This window comes from Garra rufa, chromosome 11 (assembly GCF_049309525.1).
Source record: "Garra rufa chromosome 11, GarRuf1.0, whole genome shotgun sequence".
NCBI classification, from domain to species: Eukaryota; Metazoa; Chordata; class Actinopteri; order Cypriniformes; family Cyprinidae; genus Garra; species Garra rufa.
The window spans coordinates 47,011,517-47,033,239 of NC_133371.1; the positions used below are offsets into that span (position 1 = coordinate 47,011,517).

The 21,723-nt window shown below is 31.3% G+C and overlaps 2 protein-coding genes across 2 annotated transcripts in view; one reads left to right on the top strand and one right to left on the bottom strand.

Annotated features, from left to right (window-relative positions):
- rab27a (RAB27A, member RAS oncogene family) overlaps positions 1–4,946 on the top strand; it is a 19,169-nt gene extending 14,223 nt beyond the window's left edge. The window contains exon 6 of the mRNA XM_073850118.1: positions 2,678–4,946. Coding sequence (XP_073706219.1) covers positions 2,678–2,879 — 202 coding nt within the window. The 3' untranslated portion in view covers positions 2,880–4,946. The remainder of the gene's footprint in view (positions 1–2,677) is intronic.
- Positions 4,947–7,536: 2,590 nt separating this feature from the next.
- hcnl1 (hyperpolarization activated cyclic nucleotide-gated potassium channel-like 1) lies at positions 7,537–17,634 on the bottom strand. The gene is made up of 11 exons (XM_073850249.1): positions 17,456–17,634; positions 15,025–15,220; positions 14,821–14,922; positions 14,589–14,726; positions 12,867–13,028; positions 12,698–12,791; positions 11,018–11,145; positions 10,389–10,520; positions 9,987–10,224; positions 8,567–8,734; positions 7,537–7,583 (listed from the first exon to the last, which is right to left on the bottom strand). Exons 1-11 carry the CDS (start codon positions 17,632–17,634, stop codon positions 7,537–7,539), a joined length of 1,584 nt encoding a protein of 527 aa, XP_073706350.1.
- Between the last annotated feature and the right edge of the window lie 4,089 nt (positions 17,635–21,723).

The following is a 21,723-nucleotide window of genomic DNA, read 5'->3' on the forward strand; positions in this document are numbered from 1 at the left end:
TTGTCATTATTTTTGTCTTACTTTATTTCATTTTACAGAAAAGTAAAATTACAATACTAACATTTACACTGCAAAAATGCTTTTCTTAGATTTTTTTGTCTTGTTTCCAGCCAAAATATCAAAAAAATTGTTAAATCAAACAAGATTTTCTAGACAAGTAAAAATTATTTTCTCATTTTCAGAAAAAAACAAGTCAAAATTAAGTGAGTTTTTGCTTGAAACAAGCAAAATAATCTGCCAATGGGGTGATAAAAAAAAATCTTATTACAAACAGAAAGCAAGATTATTGTTCTTACCCCATTGGCAGATTATTTTGCTTGTTTCAAGTCAAAACGCTCTTAATTTTAAGTATTTTTTTCTGAAAACAAGACCATTTTTATTAGTCGCGAAAATCCTTCTTGATTTAGGAATTTTGATATTTTGACTGGAAACAAGACAAAAAAAAATCTAAGAAAATCTTTTTTTTGTGGTGTATGAATGTTGACTTTTATTTTAGTGGAAACCCACAAGAAGACTTCAGTACAACTTTTTTCTGACAGCAGCAGATTTATGAATGATTCTCATTACGCTGTTTCAGCGCAGAACCCTGGCTAAGGAGCTCATGTAGCGCTGTCAGAATAAATATAATTTGTGCATGGATTAGACAACATAACGTTCTATCGTTTATTTACTAATGGTTTAAGGCCATTTTACGATTTCAGTCATCATACAGTAACCAGTGTTGGGGAAAGTTACTTTCAAAAGTAATGCATTATAATATTGAGTTACTCCCTAAAAACTAATTACGTTACTTAGTTACTTTTTATGGAAAGTAATGCGTTACGTTACTTTTGTGTTACTTTTTAAATGTGGGCAGGGCTATTTTTGGCAGGTCTATTTTTGCAAATGTAAAAGCCTTTTTACACCAAAAGCCTCAGGCTCAGAGAAAAGTAAATTCACGTCTGTATACTAGACCGCAGAAGAAAAAATCAGCTCTTTAGCAATAAAAAAGGAAAACAAATGTTAGATTATCTTGAGTCATTTTTGCTTATTAGTATGGATGAATTGGATCATCGAAGGTCGGCAGCAAAGACATCGGTTGATAAAATGGGATTAAATACATAAAGGATATTAGTATTATTTAACATATTTAATTATTGCAGGTTTGCGTTGAATTTCACAGTTTTTATTTTTGAGGAATACTGTATCTGTTTTAGTGAGTGAGATGAATTAATGCATGTTCACATTGATTCTAGAGCTAAAGTAACATCTTACTCAGGATTTCTCTCAACTTGGGGACAGGAGAGCTTTTCATCAAAAAATGGAGGGAAAAGTAACTGGCTTTACTTATTTGAAAAAGTAACTTAGATATTTTCTTGTCAATTAAAAAGTAATGCGTTACTTTACAAGTTACTTGGAAAAAGTCATATTATTACGTAACTTGCGTCACTTGTAGTCAAACTTGGAGTCATTTTTTAGATGTAAGTCTTCATACGTGTTCTCAGGGTGCGGGCGACTCTAAGGATGTTTGTTTTTGAAGGTGTAGCATGTTTGCCTAAGATGAGGGCAGCTCTTGTTAAATGCGACATGTTAAGATGGCGGTATACAGAAAAACTAATATTTACTGTTAATGTGAGGAGTCTTTCATTTATTCAAGCATTTATCAATGCAGAATTAGTCTTTTGTGGCATCCAAAAAAGTGAATCCTTAGGTGTGATTACATGAAAATATGAATATGAATAATATGAATAGTCATTCTGTTATATTGGGAATAACAGGTAAAATATTTGTGGACAGTTCTCATCAGCGTTTAGTGAGTTTGCTTTGACTCATCTGTTGAATGTCATCAGATGATATATTCATATTCTGTTGACTGATCTTCACATCTGAACTCATCCAGGTGTGTCTTTGTGCAAACACTGATAATAGGTTGATGATAATCAGCATGTTAGAATGATTTCTGAAGGATCATGGGACACTGAGGACTGGAGTAATGATGCTGAAAATTCAGCTTTGATCACAGAAAATTACATTTGAACAGATATTCACATGGAAAGCAGTTGTTTTAATTTGTAGTAATATGTCATAATATTTCTATTCGTTACAGTATTTTTTATCAAATAAACACAGGGTTGGTAAGCAAAAAAATACATCTTTCAAAAATGGTTTAATTTGTTTTTCCTTTTTTTTTTAATTTTAATTCTAACTTTGAACTCAGAGTGGTTGCCCCTCTAATAATAATAATAATAATGATAATAATAATAAATATTATTATACATAATTTCAAAGTAAGTATATATTTAAAATACATTTTATTTAACTAGCAACTCAAGTAGGTTGGTCATGATAACAAAAATAAATATTTTTTTCAGAAACAATTTTAAATAAGTATTTATAATAAATGTTATTTAACTAGCAACTCAAAGTGGTTGATCATCTAATAATAATAGCAACAATAATTACACAAATAAATATATATTTTCCTCGTTTTTTTATTATTAAACAATAAGTATATATTTAAGATAAATTTTATGTATTTAATATATCAATAAAACGGTCTGTCTAATGAAAACTGGACTGTTTTATCCAATATTTTTATGCTTAGAGTGTGGCATCAATAGCTTAGTAACATCCCAGTGCCAAAACTCTATTGCAATTGTGATGTCATCTAATCTGTTTTATGTTCATTTTTTCGCAGTGTCCCGTACTTCGAAACAAGTGCTGCGAACGGCGAGAACGTGAGCCGTGCCGTGGAGGTCCTGCTGGATCTGATCATGAAGCGCATGGAGAGATGTGTGGACAAATCCTGGATCCCCGACGGGACGGTTCGCAGCAACGGCCACAGCGGCACCAACCTGGCAGAGCCGCACGACGCCGAGCAGAGCAAGTGCAGCTGCTAATGCCGTAAGAATCCTTCCTCTGCTTCCAAATGGCTCTCTGATCCTCTTCATTTAGTACCAGTATACATTCCGGTTGAAATCAGTGGATGTAGAGGATCAGAGACCCTGTGCTGGGTTAAAGCAGTTCTTCTCAGAATGCAAGGACTAAAGCCACCCAGATTCAAGTCTTCACGTTTTGAGAGCACTTTACACCAAATCCTGCTTTCACAAACCTTAATGCATCAGGTTAGATGTGTACCAAGGGCTAGATTCCACTCTGTTAGTGCATATTAAGTAAAAAAAATGTTTGAAATATTTGTTTAAACAGAGAATATTTATGCTTGAAAATACATATAATAAAAATATATTTCAAGCATTTATTCTCATACACTACCACTCAAAAGTTTAAAAACAGTACGATTTTTAATGTTTTTAATGTTCATCAAGGCATTTATTTGATCAAAAATACAAAAAAATACAGAAATCTATTTAAATTTAAAATAACTGTGTTATATGTGAATATATTTTAAACTGTAATTTATTTCTGTGATACAAAGCTACATTTTCAGCATCATTACTCCAGTCTTCAGTGTCACATGATCCTTCAGAAATCATTCTAAAATGCTGATTTATTATCAATGTTGAAAACAGTTATGCTGCTTAATTTTTTTTGAAACCTGTGATATTTGTTTCAGAATTCTTTGATCAATAAAAGGTTAAAAAGAACAGCATTTATTTAAAATAAAAAGTTTTCGAAGTTTCTGCGGTCAGTAAATTTTTATTCTTTCTTTTTAATGGAAGAAAGTAATACTTTTATTCACCAAGGATGTGTTAAATTAATAAAAATTACATTGTTAGAAAAGATTTATATTTTAACTTGTTATTCATCAAAGAATCCTGAAAAAATATATCACAGGTTGCAAACATTGGTAATTCTAATAATAAATCAGCATACACTGAAAAAATGATTCTTTGGATTAATAATTTTTTTTAAGGTAAGTGATTGCAATCAATTTATTTTAGCTGCATTTAAGGAAAAAAATTTATTTAAATGTAGCTAAAATAATTTGATTGCAACCACTTACCAATCATTTTTTTCAGTGTATTAGAATGATTTCTGAAGGATCATGTGACACTTAAGACTGGAGTAACAGCTGATGAAAATTCAGCTTTGCATCACAGATATAAATTATATTTGAAAGTATATTAATATAAAACCCATTATTTTAGATTGTAAAAACATTTTGCAATATTACCATTTTTTTCCTGTATTTTTGATCAAATAAATGCAGCCTTGATAAGCATAAGAGTCTTAGTAATCCCAAACTTTTGCGTGGCAGTGTATATTCACATTTCACACTTCACAACCATTGTCACTTTTAAAATAAAATTACAATAATTATGCAAACCATCATATATGGACTTGAAATGGCATGAAGGTTAGTAATGATGGGTGATCGGTTCCTGTAAAATAATTTGTGCTGGTTGTCCCTCTCTAGTGGACTGATGGTGAATCGCACTCACTTCTATGCCACTTTTTAACAAGTTTGTAGAATTGAACACTTTTAAGTGTGTTACTATGTTATCTGTAGTCATGTAGATGTCAGAGACAAAGGAAAGAAGTATTTAGCTGTTACTGTATTCATGCGTAGGTTAGTGGTTGATTTGTATTGTGCATTCGTTTAGGTGTTGGTTGTGGTTTTTCTGTATTTCTGGTCGCTGGTTTGTGTAGATTTTTATTGCCGTTTCATATAATCACGGGATTGGATTTGAAATGTTGTTTAGATGAAACACCCACATCTATACTATAAACTATGGTCTTATTTTTCAAAAATGGTTGTAAAGTGCCAGTAGATTGAGTTTATCTCTTTACAGTCCCTCCATTTCACAAAAGCAAAACGTATGAATTCTACCTGAATGTTTTTCATCTTCTGTGGACATTTTGGTTTAGTTTACAGAATCATTCCCAAAGTGCTTTATTCTACTGTAGGGCCTTTAACACTGTATTCGTCGTTGCCAAACACTGTCTTATTGTGCCAAATACTGAAACTCTATTTGAAAAAAATAAATATATTTTATTATTTATTATGATGTAGTCATATGCACTTTTCTGAGTTGACACATGAGTTGAAATGTCTGATGAAATCTAACATTGCACCAAAGACCAACAGATTACCTCAGCTGGGTTGCGTTATTGCATAACGCATTGATTGCCTCATGCGCAAAGAGCTTCTGTTTTAAGTTTAGCAATGCGCTTACAATCTTCATCCTTTTGTGGAAAAGCAACCGTCGCCTCTATCTAAGAAAAACGGATGGACTTTAAAAGAAATAAGTGGATAAAATGGGTTTCATTTTCTTTGCTGCTTGTTTTTCTGTGTACTTGATTCATAATAAGAAGTCCTTTTTAATTAAAGATGTCTCTTATGCTCATCAAGGCTGCATTTATTTGATCAAAAATACTGAAAAAAAACAGTAATATTGCAAAATGTTATTACAATGTAAAAGCATTGTTTTTATTTTAATATACTTTAAGATATAATTTATATCTGTGATGCAAAGCTGTATTTTCATCAGCTGTTACTACTGTCTTAAGTGTCACGTGATCCTTCAGAAATCTTTCTATTATGCTGATTTATTATTAGAATTATAAGTTGTGCTGGAAATTTTTATTTTGGTTCTTTTTTTCAGAATTCTGATAAACAACATGTTAAAAAGAACAGCATTTATTCAAAATATAAATCTTTTCTAACAATGTAAATCTATGCTATCACTTTTTATTAATTTAACACATCCATGGTGAATAAATAAAGTATTTCTTTCTTTAAAAAAAAGAAAGAATACAAATTTACTGACCGTGAACTTTTGAACAGTATATTGTTAGAAAACCTTTCTATTTTAAATAAATGCTGTTCTTTTTAACCTTTTATTGATCAAAGAATCCTAAAAAAAAATATATATATATATTAAGCAGCACTTCCATTATCAATGTTTTCAACATTGATAATAGCGTATTAGAATGGTTTCTGAAGGATCATGTGACACTGAAGACTGAAGTAATGATGCTGAAAATGTAGCTTTGTATCACAAGAATAAATTACATTTTAAAACATAGAAGACGCGTCTTTTAAATTTAAAAATAATATTTCACAATATTACCATTTTTTTCAGCATTTTTTAATAAATGCAGCCTTGATGAGAATAAGAAACATCTTTTAAAAAACATTAAAAATCGTACTGATTTCAAACATTTGAGTGCCAGTGTTAATAAAATGCGTTAACCATAGTGAATAAATACAAACACAAGACGTAAAGACACAGACATACTGAGTGAGTCACATTTAAACTATTTTACAATGTAATTTCTGACTTTTGTAATGAATTTGCTGAAATTATGAATTGTAGTGTACAAAAAAAAATGCTGAGATTACAATGAAGTTTATCTATAAGAGCTGCGCCCCCTGGAGGAAACAGCAATGTTTACCAGAAATGCCGTTTTGTGTTTTCTGCCCTGAGAATGACTGACAGGCGGTTCATCCAATTAGAATGCGCGCTGCCCCCTAGAGAATTTAGCCAAGCCCAGCCTCAACCAATCAGAATGCTGTAGCAACAGAAATTTTAGTCACTTTGTACTTTTTCACTCTAAAGCCCTTATTTTAAAAAAATGTTTTGTCTGTAAAACTATCATTCACACAATTTATGGTACTTTATTTTTTATTCTTTTAATTTTTTATACAGTTTGGATATAATAAAGAGATTTAATACAAAATTGCACAGATCATTTATTGTAATGACACAGAAATAACAAGTAAAGATGAATAAGAACAGATGCATTTTTATATGTATTGTCAAGCGTATTAATAATAACTATTTCAATAAAAATTACATAATTAAAAATCATATAATGACAGCACCTTAAACATCTAAACTACATTTAAACATATTTTAAAGTTTAAATTATTTATTTTTATATTTTAAATTGTAAAACAAGAAAATAATAAGACAACTGAGAGACTCATATCATATGCAACTATTACAGAAGGTTCAAACAGTCACTGATGCTTCAGAAAGAAATGCAGTGCATTAACTTTTGGAATTAAAGATCAGGGTAAATTTGACTTATTTTGTCTTCCTGGAAACAGCTTGGAAACCAACTTCTGTAGCTTCTGAATGGAAGTACTAAATGGAAAAAAGCGTTTGAACCTTCTGTAATAGATGCATACGAGTCCCTTAGTTGTCCTCAGTGTGAAAAGATGCATCTCAAACTCATACTGTCATTGTTGGAAAGGGTTCAAATACACAGAAATGCTAAAAAACTAAAAATTTTTGGGACCTGAAGGATCAGCGAACAATTTGTTTTGTATCACTAAACATGTTTGGATATAATAAAGAGACTAAACACAAAATTGCACAGATAATTTATTGTAATGATACAGAAATTACAAGTAAAAATGAACGAGAACAGATGCATTGTTATATGTATTGTCAAGCATTTTAATAATTATTTAAATAAAAATTATATCATTAAAAAGTCATATAATTACAACACCTTATGCATCTAAACTACATTTAAAACTATTTTAAAGTTTAAATTATTTATTTTTATTTTTTTAAATTGTAAAACAAGAATATAATCGTATTCAACAGGTGACTGATCGGCTAAAAGTCTTGGTCTGTCGTCTCAGACGCTGCTCGATGTTGATGTAACTTGAAGTTCCAGCTCAACACCTTTTAATAAACAAGATTTTTAATTTTAAAGTCGTTATGCAATTAAAAACTTATGTACACTACCAGTCAAAAATTTTTGAACACTAAGATTGTTAATGTTTTTTGAAGTCTCTTTTGCTCACCAAGTCTGCATTTATTTGATCTAAAGTACAGCAAAAACAGTAACATTTTGAAATATTTTTACTATTTAAAATAACTGTTTTCTATTTGAATATATTTTGTATTGTAATTTATTTCAGTGATCAAAGCTGAATTTTCAGCATCATACTCCAGTCTTCAGTGTCACATGATTCTAATATGCTGATTAAAAAAAATCATTTTATTATTATCAATATTTAAAATAGTCTTTTTTTTCAGGATTTTTTGGTTTGTTTTTTTGGGAAAGAAGTTGATACTTTTATTTAGCAAGGATGCTTTAAATTGATCAAAAATGGTGATAAAGACATTTATAATGTTACAAAAGACTTCTGTTTCAGATAAATGCTGTTCTTCTGAACTTTCTATTCATCAAAGAAACCTGAAACAATTCTACTCAGCTGTTTTCAACATAATAATAAATATTTTTTTGAGCAGCAAATCAGAATATTAGAATGATTTCTGAAGGATCATGTGACACTGAAGACAGCAGTAATGATGCTGAAAATTCAGCTTTGATCAAAGGAATAAATGACATTTTAAAATATATTCAAATAGAAAACAGTTATTTTAAGTAGTAAAAATATTTCAAAATTTTGCTGTTTTTGCTCTACTTTGAATCAAATAAATACAGGCTTGGTGAGCAGAAGATACTTAATCTTACTGTTCAAAAACTTTGGACTGGCATTGTACTTAGTCTTTGTAATTCTTTCAGGTCACATCCTACATTTTTTTTCTCTATTAAAATCTCTTTCTTTTGGAAATATGTTGCAGAAGTTAAATAGGTGGTGAACAGCATATCAAGATTGTCTCATCTATATGAAAGCGACTCACAATATCAGACTTACCCTCAAGCTCGTATTTAAGCTGTTCAGCTGCTCTCCTCAGTTGATTCACAACATGCGGGAACTCTTCCTCGATCTCCTCAAACTGTTGTAGCGACAGGGAGAAAAGGCTGCAGGCGGTCAAAGCAGAAACTGTGGCCAGCTGCCTTCCACCAAACAGGAAGCTGATCTCTGCAGAAACGCACGTCATAAACAGGTGAGTATTTTTGTTACACACATGGGTTTAATATTGTTCTACACTGCAAAAAAATATTTTCTTACTTAGATTTTTTGTCTTGTTTCCAGCCAAAATATCTAAAAATTATTGCCTTGTTTTCAGAAAAAACAAGTCAAAATTAAGGAATTTTTTGCTTGGAACAAGCAAATAATCTGCCAATGGAGTAAGCAAAATATTATTATTTCAAACAGAAAACAAGATTATTTTTCTTACCCCATTGGCAAATTATTTAGCTTGTTTCAAGCTAAAATGCACTTAATTTTGACTTGGCAATAATTTTGAGTTGTCAAGAAAATCCTTGATTTAAGAATTTTAAGATATTTTGGCTAAAAAACAAGACAAAAATTTTAAGTAAGAAAAGCATTTTTGCAGTGTATCATCTCTTTCAGATAAAACGGCCAATTTACATTCTCTTTCCTGTCTGTGGAACTAGACCAGACTTGACTTCTCAAAGGAGGAGTTCACTTCCAGAACAAAAATGTACAGATAATGTACTCACCCCCGTGTCATCCATGTTCATGTCTGTCTGTCTTCAGTCGTAAAGAAGTTATGTTTTTTAAAGAAAACATTTCATGATTTTTCTCCATATACAGTCGTGGCCAAAAGTTTTGAGAAGTACATAAATAATGGAAATTGGAAAAGTTGCTGCTTAAGTTTTTATAATAGCAATTTGCATATACTCCAGAATGTTATGAAGAGTGATCAGATGAATTGCATAGTCCTTCTTTGCCATGAAAATTAACTTAATCCCGAAAAAAACATTCCACTGCACTGTTAAGAAGGCTTCAGGGCGTCCAAGAAAGTCCAGCAAGCGCCAGGATGGTCTCCTAAAGAGGATTGAGCTGGAGTTAAGGAGTTAAGGAGTTAAGGAGTTTTTCGACATACCCTAACTGAGCATTTGAGGTTAAAAAAAAGTATATAATTTGTCTTTTTTAATCGTTTCACTACTGTAGATAAGACCCTTATTCCTCAGCTGGGATCATTTAGAGCCCTTTGAAGCTGCATTTAAACAGCATTTTGGAAGTTCAAACTCACAGGCACCATAGAAATCCACTATATTTTGCTCAAAAAACACAATTTCTTTACAACTGTAGAAAAAAGACATGAACATTTTGGATGACAAGGGGGCAAGTAAATTATCTGTAAATTTTTGTTCTAGAAGTGAACTTCAACTGAATCACACTACAGCAGGTTCTCATACTCCACCTCCAAAGTGATCTCCATCACACAGCTCCGTCTGGAAGGATTCGTTCTTCAGGAGCACCTGTCCGTGCTCGATGAAGAACATGTGGTCAGCCTGAGCGCCCTGATGAATGATGATGTCTTCTGGGTTGAATAACTCGTACTCCAACTTCACCAAGATGGCTTCGGTGAATTCTCTGTCATGTGTCATGAACATGGAGCCTTTGTTCAGCAGGTTGGGACACATATCTGCCATAATATCCTTTGAAAGAGAAAACATAGCATTGTTACAATGATTTAAATATAAAAACAGATTATTCTCTTTCTAAACAGGACGTTGTGATTGACCAGTGGCTCCAGAGGTATGTGTACGTTATTGCCACTGACCTTTGCTTATTTCTATATTCATATGTGTGAATTAGACACCTTTCTCAGTCGTTTTGACACCAGATCAAGGATGTTCTTCTTATCGTACTGCCACTTGTATTGGGCCGTGGTGCGTTGGCGCAAATTCCTAGGCAGCTTTTTGAACATTTTGGAGGATTGCAGCTGGCTGATCTGAAATATTTATATGTCATGCTTTAAATTCATGTATTTATTTGTGAACCTGGACCACAAAAACAATCTGAAGTAGCACAGGTATATTTGTAGCAAGAGCCAAAAATACACTGTGTTGGTCAAAATTATCGCCCAAAATCATTAGTATATTACGTAAAGATCATGTTCAATGAAGACATTTTGGAAATGTCCTACCATAAATATATATAAACCTAATTTTGGATTAGTAATATGCATTGCTAAACACTTCATTTGGACAACTTTAAAAGCATTTTTCTCAACATTTAGATTTTTTTGCACCCTCAGATTTTAAAATAGTTGTATCTCGGCTAAATATTGTCCTATTCTAACAAACCATAGCTCAGTGGGAAGGTTATTTATTCAGCTTTCAGATAAAATCCAAATATAAAAATGACCCTTATGACTGGTTTTGTGGTCCAGGGTCACATTTGTTGAATAAGTATCAGCAAAAAAAAAAAAAAATCACTTAAGAGCACCTTTTTTTTGTATTCATTGCCAGTTGTAGTCATGGTCCCGACTGTTGAGATCAAGCAGGTAATAAGAGCAAAACACAATAAATATCCAATCACCATGCTAACAACAGCCACCCACCTTTCTGCCAAACCTAAAAAACAAAAGAGAATCATTTTCTCTCCGAAAAAATGTAAACTACATTTTTGCATTTTATTCAGTGGTGTTTGCTCGTGCAAAACCTGATGACGCAATGCTAAGCTACCAGTGCATCTGTTGCTATTTTTTTTATGCCTAACCTTGATAGTCATAATGGTGCTTGCCTTGTAATTGTCCATATGCACAGATTACTTCCTTGTTTAGACAAGCCAGCTAAGTCATTTCCGGTCAACTGTAGTGTGCCGTAATAGGAGTGTACTTTGCTCGTTTTCTCTACATAATCCATTCACGATCGAAGAAAAGTTTTGTTTGTTCAAGAGGACCAAACGTCCATGTATACCGATTCAAGAATGACAAACGCGAGTTTAAAAAAACGTGAGTAAATCGGCTAAATATGCGCAAGTCATTGTATGATTGACAGTAATAACCGGACAAAACATCTGACAAGTTGATTTCAAAAAAGAGCTTAAATGATTCAGACTAAATTCAGAGTAACAAAACTACAGCAGTAACAAGTTTGCGTTGGTTAAATCTAGGCTATTTAATAGCTTTTACAGTTTACGATAAAGCTTAAAAGATGTAGTTATTAAATTATATAAAACATTTCAAATTCATATCGATTCATATTGAGTGCATTATTTAATTATTATACAATTAGTATTTAACTTGTTTAATTTGTAGTGAACTATATAGAAGTAGTTTAATAGTTCTAAAGCCTAGTGACTTCCTGCACTTGCTATACTATACACTTCAGTGCAGTAAAAGTACTACAATTTACTATACTAGTCATTTTATTATAAATCGAACAGCAAGATGTCTTGAAAAATTTGGGAGTTGAAATGGCAGCTGCAGGCAATGATTGATCCTCTGCTGCCATCTTCTGGTAATATGGGTAATTCCATGTCATTTTCATCTTAAAAAGACGTGGTTTTCCGTGAAAAGGCATTTTTTCCATGTCCTCTTTATGAATGAAAAGCGAATCTTTGAGGTGAATTTTATTGCACAGCTGTAGAGTTGAAAAACAAAGGCTTTAAAATATTACATTTACATTAAATGTAAAATATTACAAGATTTAAAAAATGTGTTCATGACTATGAAGCCAAGTTACTGATTATCTAGAACACGATTAAGATGTCCTTGAAGAAGTATAGCTTGCTAGCTAACGTTAGCCTAAACACGTTATGATAGTGTTTAAATGTTCAACTATGCAGGTACTCTCCTGGGATTACCAGGCTCAGCATTTAAATGATATGTCGTTAAATAATATAAAAACTGAACGTTCATGCTGCTATCATTATTTACGATGTCGCATTTATGATTTTTCTCAGTTTCTGATAAGAACGAGGCAGTAGAGGATTCTCAAGAGTGTCCACCTGTATATAGCACATATAAAATGGGCTTCAGGAAGTTTACGAGCTGGCTTATCATCATGCGGAAGTTCTAAAGAACCCTTCGTGCATATGGTCAACTGTAGCAATTAAAGTGTTTTTCAGGAGTTATGTTTTCTTAAATGGTTCTTAATGTTGAAATAATGTTGTGTGATGTACGTGTTGGTGATTGAATCGATTGAGTTGAAATCCAGGCCAGCTGAGAGAAAGCTCTGAAGGAAGAATAGGAGTATTTTTCCCCGATCGTGGCGTTCTGCAAAACGTAAAAGAAAATGGATCAAATGTTAAGCGTCACATCAATAAATTCAAAATACAAATTAAGACTTACTATGATATTCTCTTGCATGACCCAGCCGTCTGGGGGAAACTCCTCCAGGAGAGATATGAAGTACTGAACGCATGTGTTCCAGTGCCAAACCAGGATTATCAACAGGAGCATGAAGAAAATCCTGAACAACTTCTTGACTTCTTCAAGCTGAATGTCAGAGACCTAGAATGACAGATAGACAGTTAGAACTGTAAGGATGTACAAAATACAACCTGTTGCTTGTTAGTTTACTGAGAAGATACTACAAAAAATGGTATATACTGTGCTGAACTATGAGATTGTCTGCTAGAGTGATTTGAATGTCTTCGAAAATCACTGTCGTCTTATTAAAACTATTTTAGACTATTTTTGAGGACGTTTTTGATATTTATTTAGTTTCTTCAGATCATTGGTTTGCTTTTTGGACTCTTTAAAAATAAGATCAAAATCAAATTCGTTTGTATAAATTTTTATATGACATCAACCTGCAAGAACAGTTTTCTTTTTTTTCTGTTTTTATTCGTTGTCCAGTCAATTTTATTTGTCTACGGTTGAGGTCAAAAGTTGACATACACATTTCAGAATCTGCAAAATGTTAATTATTTTAGCAAAATAAGAGCGATCATACAAAATGCATGTTATTTTTTAATTATTGCAGACCTGAATAAGATATTTCACATAAAAGATGTTTACATATAGTCCATAATAATATTGAATTTATAAAAATGACCCTGTTCAAAAGTTTCAAGAGTCCCTTGTTTGTCCTGAACAGTTAAACTGCCTGCTGTTCTTCAGAAAAATCCTTCAGGTCCCACAAATTCTTTGGTTTTCCAGCATTTTTGTGTATTTGAACCCTTTCCAGCAATGATTGTATGATTTTGAGGTCCATCTTTACACACCGAGGACAACCGAGGGACTCATATGCAACTATTACAGAAGGTTCAAACACTCACGGATGCTCCAGAAGAGTATTCAGGGTGAATTTGTAAGACTTATTCTGTCTTCTGGGAAACATGTATCTATCTTCTGTAGTGTCTGAAGGGCAGTACTAAATGAAAAAATATGATTTTATGGCAAAATAAGAAAAAAATGTACACTTCTTCATTCTGTTCAAAAGTTTTCACCCTCCGGCTCTTAATGCATGTTTTTTTCCTTCTGGAGCATCAGTGAGGGTTTGAACCTTCTGTAATAGTTGCATATGAGTCGCTCAGTTGTCCTCAGTGTGAAAAGATGGATCTCAAAATCATACAGTCATTGTTAGAAAAGGTTCAAATACACAAAAATGCTGAAAAACCAAAGAATTTGTAGGATCTGACAAACAAGGGACTCATGAACAACTATCACTAGACAAAAGAGGTGAATCAAGTGTATGTAAACGTTAGAACAGGGTAATTTTTTTATAAATTTAACAATTATTTTCTCTTGTGGACTATATGTAAATGTCTTTCATGTGAAATATCCCATTCAGGTCAGTACTAAATTAAAAAAAATAACATGCATTTTGTATAATCTCTTTTATTTTGCTAAAATAATTAACATTTCGCAGATTCTCCAAGTTGTACGTAAACTTTTAACCTCAAACCTCTATTTCACACTGTACATGGCGCTAATAACATCTTAAATTCTATGTCATAAGTTTCATAACAAATGACGACTCTGGCAGGGAAGTTCTTCTCTGGCTGTACGTAATAAATTGATAATTTCCTGCATAAACATGACCTTGTGTGTGACACTGAAACTTACACTTTCCAATTCAAAGCAGAATCTCAGAAGCTTCGGCACGCGGAGTAAACGGATCATACTGAAAATCCTGGCGAACATGAGTATCCGCACCAGCTTGGAGGCCATCAGTGAAGCGGTGTCAGCGTGATAAAAGTGCTCCTGTGGTAAATGACACATGCTTTCATTGTACTGGGAGAACTTAAAGGATCTTTACAATTTGATCAGCGATATTAACTTTAATAAATACTATTACCACAATCATAATGATAATGTCAACCGGAAAGGCAGCCACCAGGTCAGGTGCAAGCCAAGATTTGAAATAGTCCTCTCGAATTAATTTTGGATCCAGGATGGCCTAGACAAAAACAAGAATGCATTGTATAAATCTTTAATAGTCAACTATATTTTAACAAAAGCAAAAGTTTTCGTATTACACTATAAAAGGACAAAGTCCTACCTGGCCGTCGTCACTGAAAATCCCCATTTGAAAATTAATGGCAACGTCAAGACAAAACATGATGTCTGAGAATACATTGAAGGCCACCCAGTATTTGTGGGCACTATCAATCATATCCTCAGAAAATGCCATGTCTAGAGGAATTGTTATGAGGTTCACAAATGTTAAGATCACCATATACATAAGATAGTAATGCCTGTAAGACAGGGAAAAAGCAAAAGCATTTTTATCACTGTGATGGCATTAATGAAACACTGACATACATGCTCAACATGCTATTCTTATGGAAATTAATCATTTAGTAGCCTATCATGTATAAAAGTAGCATTAGTAGCAACTGTAACATTTTGTCAGAAATTATATACATTATAAACATTTCTTTTTAACATCTGTTTCATGTGATTTACATTTAAACTGAATTATGTTTATTAAAATATAAGCGTAAAATGTATTTCAATTGTAATTTCATTATATTATGAAACTTTTTTTAATGATTTTACATTATTTACATTGCAACCGAATCACGTTTATTAAAAATGTCCACGTAAAATGTATTAAAATTGCAATTTTATTATGATAGGCCTATTATAAAACACATGAAATAATGTTATGATATTTATTATAATATTATTATTTTGTTTTCACTTTATTATTATTAAAAATGTATTCATTTCAAATGCAAGTGTAACTTTTTAATTTTTCCGTAACATTTTCCGTAAATTTACATTTAAGCCGTTTATTAAAAAATATAAACAAAACTGTATTTCAGTTGTAATTTCATTATATTATGTATATATATTATTCATTATATATTATATTATAATTTTTTTAATGATTGTACATATTTACATTTAAACTATATCACGTTTATTAAAATGTCCACATAAAATGTATTTAAATTGTAATTTTATTATAAAACATATAATATTATAATATTATGATATTTTTTGTTGTCTCTTTATTATTAGAAATGTATTCATTTCAAATGTAAATGTAACATTTTTCATTGTATTGTAACCTTTGACATGATTTACATTTAAAACAAATAATGTTTATTAAAAATCTAAATGTAAAATGTATTTAAATTAATTTTATTATGAAACAATTTGTTTCAAAAATCTTTTTTTTACATTATTTACATTTAAACTGAATTATGTTTATTGAAGATATAAACGTAAAATGTATTTAAATTGTAATTTCATTATATTATGAAATGATTTGTATTAAAAAAGATTTCAATTGTAATTTTATTATGAAACATTTTATTTTTATTTTTAAAATGATTTTACATTATTTACATTTAAACTGAATCACGTTTATAAAAAAATGTCCACGTAAAATGTATTAAAAATGTTATTTTATTATGATAGGCCTATTCTAAAACATGATATTATGATATTTATTATGATTTTATTATTATTTTGTTGACACATTATTATTAGAAATGTATTAATTTCAAATTCAAGTGTAACATTTTTCATTTTATCGTAACATTTTACATGATTTACATTTAAACTCAGTTGTTCATTCAAAATATAAACGTAAATGTATTTAAATTGTAATTTCATTATATTATACATTTTTAGCATATTTAAACTGAATCATGTCTTATAAAAAATGCAGGTAAAATGCCTTTAAATGGGAATTCTATAATGATAAGCCTATTATAAAACATGATATTATGATATTTATTATGATTTGATTATTATTTTGTTGTCACTTTATTATTGGAAATGTATTAATTTCAAATGCAAGTGAAACATTTTTTCATTTTATTGTAACATGTGACATTATTTGCATTTAAACTGAATCACATTTATTAAAAAAATGTAAACATAAAATGCATTTCAATTGTAATTTCATTATATTATGAAATTATTTTTTAAATTATTATCTGACATTATTTACATTTAAACTGAATCACGTTTATTAAAAATGTCCACATAAAATGTATTTAAATTGTAATTTTATTATAAAACATGATATGATATTTATTATGATATTATTTTGTCACTTTATTATTATTAGAAATGTATTCATTTCAAATGCAAGTGTAACATTTTTTCATTTTATCGTAACAATTGACATTATTTACATTTAAACTGAATCACGTTTATTAAAAATATCCACGTAAAATGTATTTAAAATATAATTTTATTATGATATTTTAAAACGATTTGTTGTTTAGTGTAAGTGTTATACATTGCATGTTTACTGTTTATTATCTAGAGATAAAAATAGACGGCATCTTTTTTATTGTTTCGAAAACTTTTCAAGTCAAGTACAACGATCACATCTTTAATTAGCATACTTAATAATCTGAGAATTGATTGAGATGTATTAATAAGTATAATGAACAATAATACGATAGCCTAGTTTACGTTATATGAGAGAAACCAGTTAAGTCTGAGTTAACGTTACGCTAAATTACCTGATGCGACTCCGGGGGTGTATTATCCATCTGCAGGTTTTGACTTCCTTTTTCTCTTCATTTTCGTTCTCTTTAACGGTTACCGATCGTCTTCCTCTCAGGAAATCCTGAAGGGCCGAAAACCGTGTTTTTACCGGGCCACTTGAGCTATTTCCACTCATCTCGACTGAACCACTCATCTCTACGGAGCCGCTCATCAGCAAACCGCAGATACGGTTAATTCGTTAAATTCGTTATTTATGTTCGAATGTTAAAGTGGCGCGAATCGGCCTTGACCGCAGAGCTACACGTCTTTCGTTGAATTATTTGGGCTGTTTAAATCGATTAACATATCTCTATTTATTTATGAAGAAATAGTAAAGATATTAAATAATTTACAGTTGAACGGTAAGACATTTGTGTAGACAGATTTCAGTACATCAAATGTAAACAACTCATATTTTACAGGTAAGTACATGAGGCGATCGATGTTTTCTTTATAAGCAATAATAGGTAGGCTACATTGTGTTATAGATTTTTTGTTGTTACTTTATTATTAATATTATTATTATTATTATAATTAGTAGTAGTATAAAGTTTTTTTAAGGGGAGACACTGCAGGCAAAAACGCTGTTTTTTTTTCATGGACCTGTCAAGTTTGAGATTCTGGGCTTTTTGGTGTTTCATAAAGTGTTTTTTCAAACTAGTGGAAAGAAAACATCCAAAAAACACTGTTAAGTGTTTCTTTCATAGCACTTTATCTATTTGTGTCAGTAGATTTCAATTACAATACATATTTCTAATTTCTAATTCTATATTCTAATTTCTATAAGTCTACGTTATATCCTGAGGGTTTCTACAGTGGGATTTGTTCATAAATAACCATATATACCCAAAATTCCTTCTGTAAAAACATTTGACTTTAATATGTCAAAAAAAAAAGTAACAAGCATTTTGAAACTGACTTTGTGTTTAGATGTTTGTACTATAAATGTATGCAAATTAATGTGTGTCATTAAATGTGCCTTATTTGCATATTAAAACATTTTTAGAAAACTTTTGCAATTATCAATGTAATCAAGTAAGTAAGGTGATAACTATAAGTTATTTTTTTACCCTATACACCTGCATTGTCTAATGTTTCATCCCCTCACGTTAGGCCAAAAAGAGTTATAAGTAAGTTCTAAGTTGAAGTCAAAAGTTTACATACACCTTGCAGAATCTGCTAAATGTTAATTATTTGACCAAAATAACAGGGATCATACAAAATGCATGCTATTTTTAATTTGGCACTGACCTGAATGAGATATTTCACAGTAAAGCTATTTACATATAGTCCACATGAGAAAATAATAGTTGAATTTATGAAACAATTGCCCTGTTTTAATACTGTTTTGTTACTTGAATGATCCACAGCTGCTTTTGTTTTGTTTTTATTTGGTGTTGTTCATGTTCTTTAGAAAAATCCTTTAGGTCCCACAAATTCTTTGGTTTTTCAGCATTTTTGTGTATTTGAACCCTTTCCAGCAATGAAGGAAATGCATTCAGAGCTGGGGGTGAAAACTTTTGAACAGAATGAAGATGTGTACATTTTTCCTGTTTTGCCTAAATATCATATTTTTTTCCAGTTTGTACTGCCCTTCAGAAGCTGCAGAAGATACTTGCATGTTTCTCAGAAGACAAATAAATTAGTTTAATTTATCCTGATCTTTCAAATGCATTGTTTTTCTTTCTGGAGCATCAGTGAGTGTTTGAACCTTCTGTAATAGTTGCATATGAGTCCCTCAGTTGTCCTCAGTGTGAAAAGATGGATCTCAAATTTACACAGTCATTGTTGGAAAGGGTTCAAATACACAAAAATGCTGAAAAACCAAAGAATTTGTGAGACCTGAAGGATTTTTCTGAAGAACAGCGGGCAGTTAAATAAAAAAAAAAAAAAAAAAAAAAAAAAAAAAACCACGGCTGTGGATAATTCAGGTAACAACACAGTGTTAAAAATCAAGGTAGTTTGTATAAATGCACCTATTATTTTCTTTTGTGCACTATATTTAAACATATTTCTTATTCAGGTCAGTACTAAATAAAAATAACCTGCATTTTGTATGATCCCTCTTATTTTGCTAAAATAATTAACATTTTGCAGATTCGGCAAGGTATATGTAAACTTTTGACCTCAACTCCCTCAAAGCCTTGTTTTTTCATCTATTAAATTCAATATTATGGCATCTGAGCTGACAAAAAAGTTATTTTCTCTCTCTGATTTCTCATTGGTAACACTTTAAGGTGTCATTTGTTAACCTTAATGTATTAACTAATGTTAACTAAAGAACCATATTGTAAAGTGTTACCGATTTCTTTATGCTTGCGCACACACATAGGCTACTCAGATCTATCAGATCCACTATTCTGTCATCTTATGTATAAGAAAGTGAGAATCACCTTGTCAAAGCCTTACGGCTAATTTAAGCTCATGTGTTTGAGTTTCTCAAATGTTCTGCTCATAAATATGATCAATGAGGCTGCTGCATTTCCTCTACGGTCTTCAAGCCGAACAAATAACGACATTCTGCAGTAGTTTGGGCCTGTAACTGTGCCTCAGGGATCATTTGTCATTGTCAGTTTGAAGGCATCGGGAGTCATCTTGGAAAGCGTTCTGGACGGGATTCTCCCGCTCGCAGAAGATCAGCCCCAATAATTAATCATGAATGTGTAATGGTCTGCGATTGACAAATGAGAGCAGCTCATTCGCTGGAATTACATCAGAATGACATAATCCAACTTTTAGGCCCAGTCCTCCTTGTGCCAAATCTGCTTTGAATAAACCATAACATTGATTTCAGATCAGGCTGGAAATGCAGCAATTTCTGTGATTAATTGCATTTACATAGGACACTGTTTTTCCATTTTATGTTTTAGAATCTTAAATTAATAGTTCACCCAAAAATGAAAAGTCTACCAATTAATATCTTGTGACGCAAAAAGCTGCATGTTTATAAGAAACAAATTCATCAAGACTTTTTACCTTTAAACCTTTGTTTCTACGAGTCCACAAACCATAAGTCTCCTGTTGTCATCAAAATCCACCCATATATTTGTTTAGAGCTGTTTTGGACTTTTTTGGCTCGTAAATGGTGCTTAATCTGTGCATATTTCTCTCCTGATGACTTTTTTACTGGAGAAAGTTAAAAACATCCTAACGATGGGTTTGTTTCTTACAAACATGCAGCTTTTGGCTTCATGCAAGATGTTAACTGATGGACTGGAGTGGTGTGGATTACTTGTGGATTATTGTGATGTTTTTATCAGCTGTTTGGACTCTCATTCTGACGGCACCCATTCACTGCAGAGGAACCATTGGTGGTTAAGTGATGACACTTTTTTTCAAATCTGGTGAAGAAACAAACTCATTATCATTTTTTTCTTTTCTGTGTGCACTATTCTATTAAGTATGATGTTAAATAACATACATTCATGTATGAGTTTAATGTTGAAGTGTAGTACTTTCAACATTTAGAGGTTTGTTCAAATTATTAACCTTTGTTTGGAAACACCACTAACAAATGGGACCCCAAAACCATCATAAGAATCCTTTTTTTTTTTTTTTTTAATTGAGATTTATACAATAAAAGTTAAATAAGCTTTCCATTGATTGGTTTGTTAGGATAGGACAATATTTGGCCTAGATACAACTATTTGAAAATCTGGAACCTGATCGTGCAAAAATCTAAATATTGAAAGTTGTCTATATGAAGTTCTTAGCAATGCATATTACTAATCAAAAATTAAGTTTTGATATATTTATGATAAGAAATGTACAAGTTTTTTCACAGAACATGATCTCTATACAATGTATTTTTGGATATTGCTGCAAATATACCTGTGCTACTTGTTTGTGGTTCAGGGTCACAAATAAGTTTTAAGTTGTAGGAGTTTAGAGTAGCCAGCAGATGATGCCATTGAGCTGTTTTGCTTTGTGGGTGTGGCAGTGACTGATGAGCATCTTTCTATTAATGTTATTCCATAGACAGAAATATCAAATTGATTGGAAAAGATTATGCAAAATCAACAAACATGGGAATGAATAACAATTAACAAAGACCTTGCAAGATGCATTAATTTGCATCAAGCTGGCAGGCCAAGAAAAACTGAAAACAGCAGTGGGGAACTCCAAGGATGTGTTTTTATTTAGCATTTAATTAAAAACACAGTTTTGTTTTATTCTTGCCTGCTGTTGAAATATAGTATTGCTGCACTACTTGTAGTCTCCTTATGCGCTTTATAAGTAATTT

Coding starts and splice junctions, on each gene's coding strand:
- hcnl1 (XM_073850249.1), bottom strand. CDS start 17,634: ATGAGTGGTTCAGTCGAGATGAGTGGAAATAGCTCAAGTGGCCCGGTA. Junction 15,221..17,455: donor CACCCCCGGAGTCGCATCAG/GTAATTTAGCGT, acceptor CCTGTCTTACAG/GCATTACTATCTTATGTATA. Junction 12,792..12,866: donor TCATGCAAGAGAATATCATA/GTAAGTCTTAAT, acceptor TACGTTTTGCAG/AACGCCACGATCGGGGAAAA.